The sequence below is a fragment of the Nuphar pumila genome, chromosome 1 (assembly GCF_984573655.1).
Source record: "Nuphar pumila chromosome 1, dmNupPumi1.hap1.1, whole genome shotgun sequence".
In the NCBI taxonomy this organism is placed as follows: domain Eukaryota; kingdom Viridiplantae; phylum Streptophyta; class Magnoliopsida; order Nymphaeales; family Nymphaeaceae; genus Nuphar; species Nuphar pumila.
In genome coordinates, this window is record NC_143249.1 from 12796372 (window position 1) to 12810931 (window position 14560).

Sequence of the window (14560 nt, forward strand, 5' to 3'; positions counted from 1 at the left end):
AATCCTTGAGGTCCTCTTTTCTCAGGAAAAAGTATACCCAGCTTTGACCTTGCGACAAGAGCTGCACTATGCTAGCTCGAACTTGTGACATCTGGTCGATTTGATGATATTCACAAATCGCATGCCTCATATGAGGTGAGCCCTTGTGGGCTACTACATCCATAGTGACAAATCTTACAAGATTTATGAAAATCATACGAAAATATTGCGAGAAATTACCTGAAAGTCAGAACGGTAATTTCTAATGAGTTTTTTTGTCAAAAACATAAATATTGCATTTAAAATGGGACATTTTTATTTTTATTTGCTATTTATCACGAAAAAACCTTGTGGTTTTTATTTTTGAATGTTTTTATTTATATTTTATTGTAAAAATTTATTGTTCTATATTTTTAATGTATTTTTCATTGTCAAGATTTTACCCAAAAAACGTGATATAAAAAAAAACATTTTTTCGTGAAGTTTTTGGCTGCCGATATTTTGCTGTTTTTCACTTTTATCACTATGGCTAAATCAACATTTTTTATTCATATATTACTAGAAAGCAACAAAAATTTAATTTGAAGAGATATTTTCCACACCGATATCTTTCCGATAACGAGATTTTCGGACACTGATCCAAAATAAGCAATACATAAGATGTGTTCATATATTACTAGAAAGCAACAAAAATTTAATTTGAAGAGATATTTTCCACACCGATATCTTTCCGATAACGAGATTTTCGGACACTGATCCAAAATAAGCAATACATAAGATGTGCAAGCAAACCCTAGCACCACCGAGCCCAACTCTAGTCAACCTGACCGAGGGAGGGTCCGTCGAGGTTTACCAGGGAGATGACGACGAACCGATCCATAAAAAATTAGGGTTTTCGTGACCTGGACGCGTACGCGGGGAGGTATAAAAGGGTGTCCCCGGCGCCTGCAGCCGGTGCGGTGCAGTCCGGGCTGCCCTCCCCAAAAAATTTTCTGTTTTTCGTCTATTTTCCCCATCATTGACTCTTTTTATCTCTCTAGTTTTCTCCCTCCGTCGTTCTGATCTTCGATTTGGTAATCTCTGTTCGTTTCTCAATCGATCCCTGAAAAAAAAAATCCCCAAAAAACCCTAATTTTGTCTGCCATCGTTTCGTTCTCCCCGGAAAGAAAGAAGAAACACAAAAAAGGAAAAAAAAGGAGAGAATAGGTGTTGAGTCGGTTCCTATTGAGAAACTATTTGGTCTGATTTTTGATGATCTAGGGTTTCTAAAATAAGAAGCGGAGAGGGGAAAAGGAAAAAAAAAAAGAAAAAAGGAGAAGAAGAAGAAGAAAGGGGGTGAGGAAGGAAGGAGATCGACATGGCGCAGGTACAGATGCAACCCCAACCTCCCCTCTCCGCTGGGCAGACGGCCGCGTCGGGCGCGGCGCCGGCGGCGAGCAACGGGTTGAACTCGTTCATATCGACGTCCTTGTACGTCGGGGACCTGGAGGCGTCCGTCACGGACTCGCAGCTCTACGATCTGTTCAGCCAGTTGGGGCAGGTCGTGTCAGTCCGTGTCTGCCGAGATCTCAGCACGCGCCGCTCCCTTGGCTACGCCTACGTCAATTACAGCAATACCCAGGATGGTTAGTTGCTTTTCCAGTCGTCTATTCTTTTCGCTGGATTTGGCTTTGTGCTTTACATGATGCTCCCTCTCGCTTTCCCTATTTGGGCATAGAAGATTTTTTTGTTTATCCAATTTTCAAGTCCTTTTCATTCGTTTGCTGTTACGGTCATGATGGTTGATTGTTTATGGTTGAAGGATTTGATGAAATATTTCAAATTATTGCATGTTATTGCTTTTTATGAGATTGCCATGTTTATCCGAGACTGATTAACCTTTTTATGTGCGCTGATTAGAAGTATTATTGTATTTTGATAATTAAATGTAGAGGATTGAAGCAAATCATGATTGTATGGACCTTATCAGGGTCCCGTATGTGCTTAGGGATGAGAATACCTGAAGAGATTAGGAGTTACAGAATTGCTTTTTATTCGTTTGCTGTTACGGCCATGATGGTTGATTGTTTATGGTTGAAGGATTTGATGAAATATTTCAAATTATTGCGTGTTATTGGTTTTTATGAGATTGCCATTTTTAGCCTAGACTGATTAACCTTTTTATATGCGCTGATTAGAAGTATTATTGTATTTTGATAATTAAAGGTAGGGGATTGAAGAAAATCATGATTGTATGGACCTTTTCAGGGTCCCGTATGTGCTTAGGCATGAGAATACCCGAAGAGATTAGGAGTTACAGAATTCTTTTTAATTTCTATTTCATGTTTTTCAACAACGACCCTTCCCTTGAGCTGTGGATGTATTACAAAATTGATGAATCATCCTAGGGATTTTGTTCCTATAATCTTATGGCGTTGACACCCTATGCACTCAAAATAGATACTTATAAGAAAATGACAGCTTTCATGTGCATGCTATTCTCTTGAGAGCTTTTTAGATATTGCAATTGGGAAGATGGCAGTTTCTCTTTCGTTCACTTGATGTCCTTGTTTTCATGTGTCTCTATTAAATAATTTTTCTTTCTGCGGTATTTTTTTCTAATAATCCTGTCAGTATTATTATTAGTAGTAGTGTTATGTATGTTTTTGTTACAGATTGATTCACTCCCCTTTTTGTTTTTTTTGAAAGATTTCTATTGTGGAACTATTTAGACATACATGACCCTTGTAGTCCTTTAAGGATGTATTCGACCTGGAAACTTAGTGGTGCTCTGCAATGTCTGTTCCGTCCTCGGCAGGCAAAAGTTAACTTATTGTGAATTTGATTTATCTTGTTGAATTTGTTGATTGAATGTATAAAACTTCAATATGGCTGTAAAACAAGTTTTCTGTTCTGGAATTTGTTCTGATTCACTGTCCTTTAATACGGCACAATAATACTAGCTTATTGTTCTGATTGTTACTCTAAGTGATGCTTTAAGTTAGATTTTGATCAGAGAAAAAAATTGTGCTACAAATTTTTATTTGAACAAGGTTTAGCCAATTTGCTTGATGAAAAGCTTAGTGAGTGGATATGGAGTGATTACTTGATTTGTGCTAAGGTGGGAAATTTGAGAACTGTTAGCATCGCTGAACAGAAGAATTGAAGATTAAAAGTATGTGAGAATAACTTAAATTCTGTATTTTGTAATTTTATTACAGTAACGATACGTTGAGTGGTCCATCGATACCATTTAAATGTTTTTATCTATTTCTGTTAATTTGTTTCACATTTAACCGCTGAGGATCATTAGTGCTTGTCCTTGATTATCAGAAACAAAAAAGTGTATCCAAGGATGTATTGCAGATGTGAGATATGTGTCATAAGAGGTATTTGGCAGTTTCTTCTGTTTCCTCTAGTGTGTTTATGTCATACTGAATGATTTTGTGAGGGACAAATTATTTCATATCAAAGTAATTAAGTCAGAACTTGATCTATCGAAATGACCACCTTATTTATTCAGAACGACTATCAAACATGCATAGCTAAGTCTCTTGTTTGCATCGCTTTGCTTATCCTGTTTGGTATCTCTATTGTGTTTGAGAAATATCATGCTCGTTTTTTTTCCTGTGTCGTTCTCATTTAGTGTTCAAATCCACCATATAATTTCATGTTTATGCCAACATGAGTTCCTTTATCCTGATATCTGGCTAAATTATGGAACCCACATTCCTATGGTTGCCAGTAGGTAAACCTTTGTCGTATGGATTCTTGACCTGCTTAAACTGGAAATATTTCTGCTGCTGGGGGCTCTGCTTCCAAACTGAAGGCCCAAATGGAAAATTTATACCTCTACAAGTGCACTATGGAACAAGAATTGATATTTGTTATTCCTTGATAATACTTGCACAGAGACTGTTATATTATTATTTTATGGTGCTGATTTTATTACATATCTCCTCAACCGAAGCTTATATTTTCAAATATAGTTCTGGATGGCTATATATATTTGTAAATCTCGTACTCTAATTTGCAGCGAGAGATTTTCCACATAAGATATACTTCGGGTTGTAATATGCTTTACTTCCTAGCCATGTAACAGTGGTTTTATCATTCTCAACAATGCTTGGTTCTCTTGAAATTCTTACTCTTTCGCTCTTCTCCTGATTGAACTACAGCGGCTAGGGCATTGGAAGTGTTGAACTTCACCCCTCTGAATGAAAAACCTATCCGTATTATGTATTCACAAAGGGACCCCAGTATCCGTAAAAGTGGGAATGCAAACATATTTATTAAGGTATATGCATCTATATTTTTTTTTGGTTGTAAGCTGGGTTGGAGATTTTATGTTCTTGTTTTAGTTGTTGTGGTAGTCATTTGATCTTAAGCTTCAAATTTGTGCAGAACTTGGATAAGGCGATTGATCATAAGGCACTGTATGATACATTCTCCGTATTTGGAAATATACTCTCTTGCAAGGTTGCAACAGATGTGTCTGGTCAATCAAAAGGATACGGTTTTGTTCAGTTTGATTCTGAAGAGGCAGCTCAAACTGCTATAGACAAGCTGAATGGAATGTTGTTGAATGACAAACAAGTATTTGTTGGTCCCTTTGTCCGCAAGCAAGAGAGGGAAAATGCAAGTCACAAGACTAAATTTAATAATGTATACGTGAAGAATCTTTCCGATAAAACTACTGAAGATGACTTAAAGCAAAATTTTGGCGAATATGGAGTCATCACTAGTGTTGTAGTAATGAGGGATGCGGATGGAAAATCAAAATGTTTTGGATTTGTTAATTTTGAAAATGCTGATGATGCTGCCAATGCTGTTGAGGCTCTTAATGGAAAGAAATTTGATGAGAAAGAGTGGTATGTTGGAAAGGCACAAAAAAAAGCTGAAAGAGAGGTAGAGTTGAAAAGTAGGTTTGAACAGAATTTGAAGGATGTAGCTGATAAATTTCAAGGTGTAAATTTATATTTGAAGAATCTTGATGATACCATGAGTGATGAGAAACTGCTAGAATTGTTCTCTGAGTTTGGTACAATTACTTCATGTAAGGTGTGTGCGCTGTGACAACTCTATTTGGTATTATATTTAGTTCCTCCTTTTTTTTGTTACTTTTTCTTTCCCGTGGGATATAACTAGAGCAATTTTGTTTATAAAATTCCGTCTCTTTTTGTCTCTGTTACAGGTTATGAGGGATCCAAATGGAATCAGTAGAGGATCAGGATTCGTAGCATTCTCAACTGCTGAGGAAGCATCCCGAGCTGTAAGCTCATTTTGTAAAATGCCATTGAATGATTTCATCCCTCACTTGACATATCATTTCAACCTTTATTTTTTCAGCTTATGGAGATGAATGGGAGGATTGTTGTTAACAAGCCCCTTTATGTTGCTCTTGCACAGCGTAAAGAAGATAGAAGGGCAAGGTTGCAGGTAATTGTTCATACATCTACAAAAAATCTGTTTTTTTTTTATGTCTGATTATCTGGGGGAAATCTAGTGTGACTTACAAAAAAGTAAATAGTCAAAACCGATCTTTGAGTAAAAATCCAATTTCACCATCACTACAATGGTGTCAGCTTCCTACTCTTCCCGTCAGTGCCCACTTTTTTTTTCTTCCATTTCTTTGATTTGGTTGAGCCATCTACTTTTCTTACAAATTAAATATGGACAGAGTTTGTGCAGTTTTGTTGTCTAATCTTGCTGCTTGTGTGATCATGCTATCTTCATTATGTATGTCACATTTCCTACATTAAAGAGTTCACGCTATTCTTTTATTATGTAGTGCATATTGACTTTGGTGATTGATATTATTTCCACATTTAGTACTTAATTATTATTTACTTTTCCAGGCACAATTTGCACAAATGCGACCTGTTGCTTTGGCACCATCCCCTCGTGTACCAATTTATCCTCCCGGTGGTCCGGGTCTTGGTCAACAAATATTTTATGGTCAAGGACCTCCAGCCATTATTCCACCACAGGTACTTCCACTATTTTTTTATTATAAATGATATAAATGATGCTTGCACCTTCGAGCCATCTCCCTTTTTTTTGGAGAGGGGATTTGTTGAATTATTTACAAGATACAGACTGCTTAGTAATTCTGTTATCGTTGTTTTCTGAAGAAATGAACATATTATAGGTTCATTTTAGGTATTGTAGTCAATTTAATCGTTGCTAGTAGTATCTTGCCAATTGTGTGGCTTTTTGGGGATCTATCATCATGGAGATAGGTAGCACATCAAGGAGCTATGTTTTGTTAAGGTATATAAATCATTTTCTTGTTCTGTAGTGTATTTGGCAGAACTGGACAATAAAGCTTTATGAAACAGATAATTATCCATGTGATATCATTGCTTCTCTCCATCTGTCGTCTTTCTTAGCTTTATGATTCTTATGTGGTTCAGCATCTATGATAAGAATTGTTTTTGTGCATAAAATTTCATAGCTAAACCCCCATTTATCAACTGTATGCCAAACTCTATTGGACCTTCTATTGACTTGTTCTACTATGAAATTTTATTCCTGAGCTATCGACTGGCTTATAACCTGATCAGGTTGATGAATTGATGTTTGCTACAGCTGGTTCGTGTTCCTCCTTGTGAAAGCTATGATTCTGACCATTCTTACAACTCGTGTGATGGCTGATACTCTTCATTCTATTTGATATTTTGTCAATTTGATTGCAGAGGTCATTATCTTTGAGGCTATTGTCAATCAGCCTACATACCCATGGCTGATATGACTCAAGATTCTTCTTTGTTAGTTACCAACAGATTCTTCAAGACTACTTTTATATGCATTTTCATCAAAAGTTAAATTCTTTGTTTATACGTTCTAATTTTTTAATTAAAATATCTATCCATGTAGTTAGCACCATGCCCAACAAATAAACATAATTCTCCCTTCAGGCAAAATTTTTATGTTGTAACCTTTATCAGTAGGAATGTAGAAGACACATTCATGCCCTGTCAAGTCTGAATGCCTTCCATGTAATGTGAAATACAGTGATTTCAAGCCTGAATTCTTTCTTGGTAGCTTGCTTATGAAGTGGATTTCTGATTTTTTTATCAGTGTTTGATAGGATTGATTAGACTGTTCTTTGATGTGGTCTGGAGTTAAATGCACATCCATCAGGGATAAAGGAGATTCTGATTTAATGAATTGATTCTTGTCTGAGCTAGAGAGTTTGAAACTAGGGAGAAATACCCTAGATTTTGACTTTGTTGTGCATTCCAGATTTTGCTTAAAGATATGCACAAAACAGCATGATCATTAAGTGTCTGTGGCCTCACCCTGGCTATGGGCAGATTGAGTGGCCACACAGCTTGTTTTGAGCCCTGGCCCGGCCTGTCCAAACAGATGGGCTGGTTTGACCAAGCCCAGTGAGTATTTTATCATTATGAATTTATGATGATGCTGGCATTTTGTTTGGTAGGAGTGCACAGATAATTGATATATAGCATCTGAGGACCTGTGTGGAAGCTGGACCACCGGCTTCTGTATTCGTAATTTTTAGATAGGAAAAGCATGGAACATCATCATCTGAACTTGGAGGATCCTGCTGTTATTTCAAAGTGTACACAATGTAATCAGATGCAATGCTTAGTATGAGAGATTAAATTTCTGTGTGGCAGTCTCAAGTGAATTTAACCATTTTCTGTTTCAAACAAGTCATCGTGTTTTGGTTTTAATAGGTTTTAGATTATCACATCAACTACTATGTCACATAGACACGGCTACCAGGCAGCCGTACCGGTGTCGACACGGCCTGACAGGTATTTGTACCGGACACAGCACAGGTACCTGCTGGTCTGGATCGGGTTGGGTCCCAATTTTTTTTTGTTTGCCCTTGGTGAAAGATGGGGAGGAAGAAGAAAAGAAAGAGCAAGAGGATGAAGAAGAAAAAGAAAAAGGAAGGAAGAAGAAGAAGAAGAAGAAGAAGAAGAGAAACAGGAGGAGAAGGAAGAAGAAGATGAAAGAGAAAGAGGAAGAAGAGGAGAAGGAAGACGAGGATGAAAGAGGAAGAGGAGGAGAATGAATAAGAGAGAGAGAGATTTATTAAAATGAAAATTTCATTCCCCTCCCCTTTATTTTAAAAAATTACAGTCACCTCCTCCCTTACAAACTTTTTCCTTCCCCTGCCTTTTTTTTCAAAAAATTAGTTGACTTTTTTTTAAAATTTTTTGATATGGACCTTATTATCTTTCCAGACCCAAACTCTCTTTCTTTAATTTCTGATCCAGTCATATTCACACACACACACACACACACACACACACACATATAGCCGTGTCCCCATAACCTCATTTTCTGAAATTGTCGTACCCGTACCCATGTGACATAGATCAACTATGTCTAAACGCTGAAGGAAAAAAATTATTGTGTAGTTTCCAGTTAAGAATAGTATGAGAGGTAAATGCCAAGAGAAAATTGGAGTTTTCTGTAGGAGATTTTGGATTATCGCTGGTTAGGAATAGGGCTGTCAATTGGTCGGGTTGTGTTGGATACCTGACCCGAACCTAAGCAACATCAGTGGTGTGGGCATAACAATGACGATGTGGATGCTGTTTGGATAGACTCAAACCCAACCCAGGTAATATGTGGATCAGGTTTGAACTATCATTTTGTTGGATGTCTGATGTCACCATGCCTGCTCTGTGCATTTCAAAATTTACATTTTAGATACTCTTTTAAATTTTGTGGGTTAGGTTTGGGGTTCCATTTTCTTGACTCAACCTAATCTGAATCTGAACTGGAACCCTACTAGTTATGTGGCTGGGTTTGAGTACACCGTTACGGTTTGATATTTTTGACAGCACCACTCAGGAACTTACCATGGGTCAAATATTGATCTGCCACTCGTACAGATGATCAACTTCATGAGCATGTCAGCATGATGAACTAAAACTAATATGAACCAAAAGTAATTATTGTAGAGCTGAGTCTATTCAGAGGAAGGGGGGGTCTCGAGAGACCATGTGGTGAAGAAATTTTATGTGGTAGGGAAGATTCTCTGATGGAATTTAGTGCACGACTTTTATGTTCACATGGAGGAGTGTTCTGTTGGCATGTGTATGGATGGGTCATTTGAGGGATGGAACACTATCGAGTGGTCAAAAATTGGTGATTTCTGAAGACTTCTGGAAATCAACTATTTAAATAAACTATTTTCTGTATCCTTGTAATCCAACCCTGGCGTAGACTGGCATCTTGTCTTATGTTGAATCCATCATATGAGTTTTTATCTAAGATTATTTTTCTTCCTCATGGAGCTTTTTAGGTTGAAATTTATGTGCATATACTTGGGAAGATCATGGTCATGATGTTCACAAGTAGTTATTGAAATAACCTTCCATAGGAAGGTGAGAAAGAAATCATTAAATAATTGAAATTCGGTTTATAAAAATGAAAAAATGTTCAGTAAGATATCTAATGTATTACAATGTCTTAAACTTGCGGTTCACTTTTCTTGCTTGCATTGTTAATCTGACCTGCAGTTCCATTCTTGTTGTATTGCTTGATATGGCTCTGACTGTTTGCCATAACCATTTGTATTCATGATGAACTTTTGTGTTAATAACTTAATAAACATGTTCAGCTGTTAACTGAAAATTACATCATATGATAGCCTCAATGGTGTAACACTTTTCTGTTCATTCTTTTGCAGCCTGGGTTTGGTTACCAGCCACAACTTGTTCCTGGTATGAGGCCTGGTGGAGCACCAATGCCTAACTTCTTTGTTCCTTTGGTACAAGGGCAGCAAGGACCACGCCCAGGTGGAAGAAGGGGTGTAGCAGGTCCTATGCAACAGACACAGCAGCCACTGCCATTGATGCAGCAGCAGGTGACTTTCTTTTATACTGATGACCATCATGGATTGCATACTTCAGTATGTGAACACACTGGTCGAGGCATGGACAAATATAACAAGAGCTTGAATTTTCTCTTGCATCTTCATTTTCTTTTGGCATATGCTCTCTCTCTCTGGTATAATTTGTGCATGATTTTTTTTTCAAAAAAGTAACAAACTAAAAGCATGATTGATGATTAATTATTACTGATGCTTCACACAGATGCTTCCAAGAGGAGGAAGAATGTACCGTTATCCCCCTGGGCGGAACATGCAGGAGGTTCCCATGCCTGGTGTGGCTGGTGGTATGCTATCTGTCCCATACGATATGGGTGGCATGCCATTGCGAGAGACAGGCATCCCACAACCTATCCCCATTTCTGCATTGGCTTCTGCACTTGCAAACTCTACTCCTGAGCAGCAAAGGACGGTATGATTCTGTTTGTTTTCCTCTCTCTCTCCTGGGTCCATGTATGTTTTCAGCTAGATTTATCATGGTGTTGCAGTGCCTTTATATATGGCATATGAACTTGAGTTTTATGTGTCTTCGTTGGATGAGAGAAGCTTAGTTTAATTTTTCAGGACTGGACTAGGTGTCATCTTCCAGGGGTCCCTGTTCTTTTTTTGAAAAATATGTTGCAAGGTCTCAGTGATGGATCATGGTTGGATAACAAGTCCATGCTCATTGGTTGTGTGCTGTGACCCATGTATTTTGTCTGATGGCCTGAAAATATATAAATTTTTGAAATGCATGTTCTCTTCGACAGCTTTTGAAACTAGCAATAATGCCTTATGCGTGTGTTTCAAAATGAGATGTTAAAGGCATTATCCTTCTCCTGAACATGATAACGATTTAAACTCTCTTGGTTAACTTTCAGATGTTGGGTGAAAGCCTCTACCCTCTTGTGGAGCAGTTGGAACGCGACCATGCCGCCAAAGTTACTGGTATGCTACTTGAGATGGACCAGACCGAGGTTCTGCACTTGCTGGAATCTCCGGATGCATTGAGGGCTAAAGTTGCGGAGGCAATGGAAGTCCTGCGGAGTGTTGCTCAACAGCAGCAAGGAAACTCCCCAACTGATCAGTTGGCTGGATTGTCCTTGAATGACTCTCTTGTTTCCTGATCATGTTAGCTAAAGCTTTGGGGCTAGTCTTGCATGGCGGTGCCTTAAGTTCTGGTTCTGATGAATATTTGACAATTGAGAGGCTATTATCAGACATTTTGGTTGTTACTTTGGTACCTGTTTGCTTAGTTTGGAGTGTTGTGTTCTGGATTATTTGACAGTTGTTACATTTGGATGTTGCTTTTGTTTTGAGATCCGAGGGATTGATGTTTGCTGACCATTTGGTATTTGCTTTCTTGTTGATGAACACTTCATCATATGATAGTGTGTACCTGTGTTTTGTTTTGTTTTTTGCCTAAGTTTATGTTGAATTGGGGAGATGGTGGTATCTGTTTGTCAGACAGAAGAAAAGGGAACAAAAACATTACCTGTTTACCAGATGTAGAAGTTTGCCCCTATGGAAAGAGATTGTAGAGGAATGATCTTTTGATTATTTTCATTGGATTCCGAGGAACATTGGTCAACAGATGAGATACAGGGTTGAAAGCTTCATCCAAGGCTGGTAGTTGAGTGTTTATTTGGACCATCAACGATAAATGTTTGGTTGCATCTCATGTGAATCTGAAATCAGATGAGATGGATTCACGTGATTTGGAGTCTATGGTTCCAAATCACAAGATGGAATATGTGAACGAGTTGTAAAGGCACTTTTCAGAATTCACCAGGCGCCATCTTCGTTTTGAAAACGAACTACCGGCTTAAAATGATCCTTCACTGGATGACTCTCTCTCTCTCGTCATATTTTTTTGAGGTAGAACACATATATCTAAAAAGATCAAGATTACATTTGAATATTGGTTCCAACCATCCAATTTCAAATGTAATCTGATCTTTTTTCTGCCGTGCAGCTCGACTTCTCATCGGCCGTGCCCTCTGCATGAAACTTATGAAAGATTGACATAAAATACTCTCTCGTCATATTTTTTTGAGGTAGAAGAAAACATATCTAAAAAGATCAAGATTACATTTGAATATTGGTTCCAACCATCCAATTTCAAATGTAATCTGATCTTTTTTCTGCCGTGCACCTCGACTTCTCATCGGCCGTGCCCTCTGCATGAAACTTATGAAAGATTGACATAAAATACTGTACTCTTGTAACCGCGAGCTTGTTTATTTGTTGCTTTATATCCTTCCCTTCTCGTGTATTACGGCCCTTGAACAAACCTGTAAAGAATGTCACGTAGTGCTGTTATGTCTTTTATCAAGGTTTTTTTCCTTTTTTTCTTTGATTGCTTTAATTGTTATATCTAACACCTACTAAAGTTTGAAGTGGGATAATCAAGTGCAAAATATAAATTTTCAATATATAGGAAACCTTATTACCATTTAGTCTAAGAGTATCTATGTGCATTTTAAGAATGAAATTCCAAGAGAGAGGTGTAATGAAACGGTGCTCTTTTACAAATGCACTTAAATATACCAAAAGAATATCTATAAATGCACTTCAAGCAAACCCATAAAAGGGTATAAAAGGAAGAACACAACAAGAAATAAATATATATTTATTAATAATAAAAATGCTTAAAAATCATTGAAAAGGATGTTTTACAATGGAGGGGTTCACCCCTATTTATACAAGGAAAGGAGATATGGAAGAGCTCTTAGAATAGAGTCGCTGAACCTAGTCCAACGACTCTATTTTTAGCTGTTGGACTTTAGTCAAGATCTAAATAGATCTTGACTACGTAGTTCAAACTGAACTACAAAATAAAAGAAAATGAATAAAAGAAAAAAAAAGTAAAGTAAAAATAAATACATATTATATAATTTTATTTTTATTATTTTTATTATTATTTTTATTATTATTATTATTATATATAATATACATGTTTACATTTTAACACTCCTCAAACTTACGGTATAATGAGCGAAAGTTTGTCTAAGAGAAAGTGAAATTGGGGAGTAACAAAAGGCTTTGTGAAGAAGTCTGCTAATTGATACTCTGATATAACATATGACAAATCAATGATTCCTTGTAAGTACTTCTCTCTGAAATAGTAACAATCCATCTCAATGTGTTTGGTGTGTTCATGGAACGTTCGGTTGCTTGCAATGTAGATGACACTTTTGTTGTCACAGCATATTTTTTACGCTTGCGTCGCTTCAGCTCCCATATCTGTGAGCAATCTTCTAAGCCAAACAACTACCATAGTGCTGATAGCCATGGCTCTATATTCAGCTTCGGTGGAGGAAAGTGAGACCTACTGCTTTTTGTATCTCCATGAAATCAAGGATTCACCTAAGAATACACAAAAACTAGTGGTCAAGTGTCTATTATTGGGATCACCTCCCTAGTCAGCATCAGTATATGCAATTAAATTTAAAGACGATGAAGCAGTCAAGAAAAGTCCTCGTGAAAGAGAAGACTTTAAGTATCTAATGATACACAAAACTGCTCTCATATGCACAGAGGTGGGAGCATGCTGAAACCGACTAGCAGTATGAACATGTGCTATATCTGGCCTAATAATGGAAAGATAAGAAAGAGCTCCAATGAGTTGTCTGTAAGGAGTAGGATCATCAAGAAGTTCTCCATCATCAATTTTCATTTTAACGTTGACAACTTCGGGAGTGCCCACTTTCTTATCATTTGTAATTCACGACCTGAAAACAATATCAAGAGCAAATTTAGATTGAGATATCAAATACCTTCGAGGGGAATAAGTAACTTCAATGCCTAAAAAATATCTTAACAACCCTAAGTCAATCATTTCAAAGTGAGTTTTAAGAAGAGATTTGATATTTGCAACTCCCTATTTTTCTCCTCCGGTGATGATCATATCGTCCACATAAAGAAGGAGAATAATGATTCCTGCATCATATTTCTTAATAAACAAAGAAGTGTCAGTTAAACAATGTTGAAAACCAATATCAATCATAACATGACTAAATCTGTCATACCAGGCTTTTGGAGTTTGTTTAAGACCATAAAATGCTTTTTCAAGACAAAGAGCCTTATTCTTAAGGATATTAATATCAGGCGGGGCTTCTATGTATACTTCTTCAGTGAGATTCTCATTCAGAAACACATTTTTGACATCCAATTGAAAGCTAGGCCATTTTTTAATATCAGGCGGGGCTTCTATGCGTGTGTGTGTGTGCGCGCATATTAGTCTGCAATATGTAAATCCTAGTACAAGTGCAGAAGATGCAAGATTATCTCAAAATATTGGTAGAATCTCGATTCTCTACTAATTTTTGCTGGGGTATCATCACTGTGTCGGCCTATGAATCGATGTCCAATGCTAAGTATTGTGTGTATACCAAATTAAAATATTTTTTAATTATTTATCTTGAGTGTTGAAACACATATTAAACTGCTCTATTTTACTCATTGTAACCCAGTTTTAATAAAAAAATTACAACTTGTTCTTCAACACCTTAATCATAGGCATCCTGCAAAAATCTACTATTACGAAAAGTATCACATAATAATATGTATGTGTTTTTTCCATGCGTAAAAGGTCAAAATAATTTCATCGGTGACCAAGTACATAGCCATGCATGAAATCATGAACCCTATGTATGGAATCGTGAACTATTGCCCTATTTTCCTTTCTCAAACTACATATGAATGTGATCATCCACCATAGTGATAAACTAAACAACTTTT

At 37.0% G+C, this 14560-nt stretch overlaps 1 protein-coding gene across 1 annotated transcript; it reads left to right on the plus strand.

Annotated features, from left to right (window-relative positions):
• The first annotated feature begins 783 nt into the window (after positions 1-783).
• LOC149848005 (polyadenylate-binding protein 2-like) lies at positions 784-11164 on the plus strand. The gene is made up of 9 exons (XM_090013169.1): positions 784-1604; positions 4137-4255; positions 4363-5019; positions 5153-5230; positions 5308-5397; positions 5817-5948; positions 9638-9814; positions 10044-10250; positions 10699-11164. The coding sequence occupies exons 1-9, from the start codon at positions 1337-1339 to the stop codon at positions 10942-10944; spliced, it is 1974 nt and encodes a 657-aa protein (XP_089869295.1). The 5' UTR covers positions 784-1336; the 3' UTR covers positions 10945-11164.
• Positions 11165-14560: the final 3396 nt, after the last annotated feature.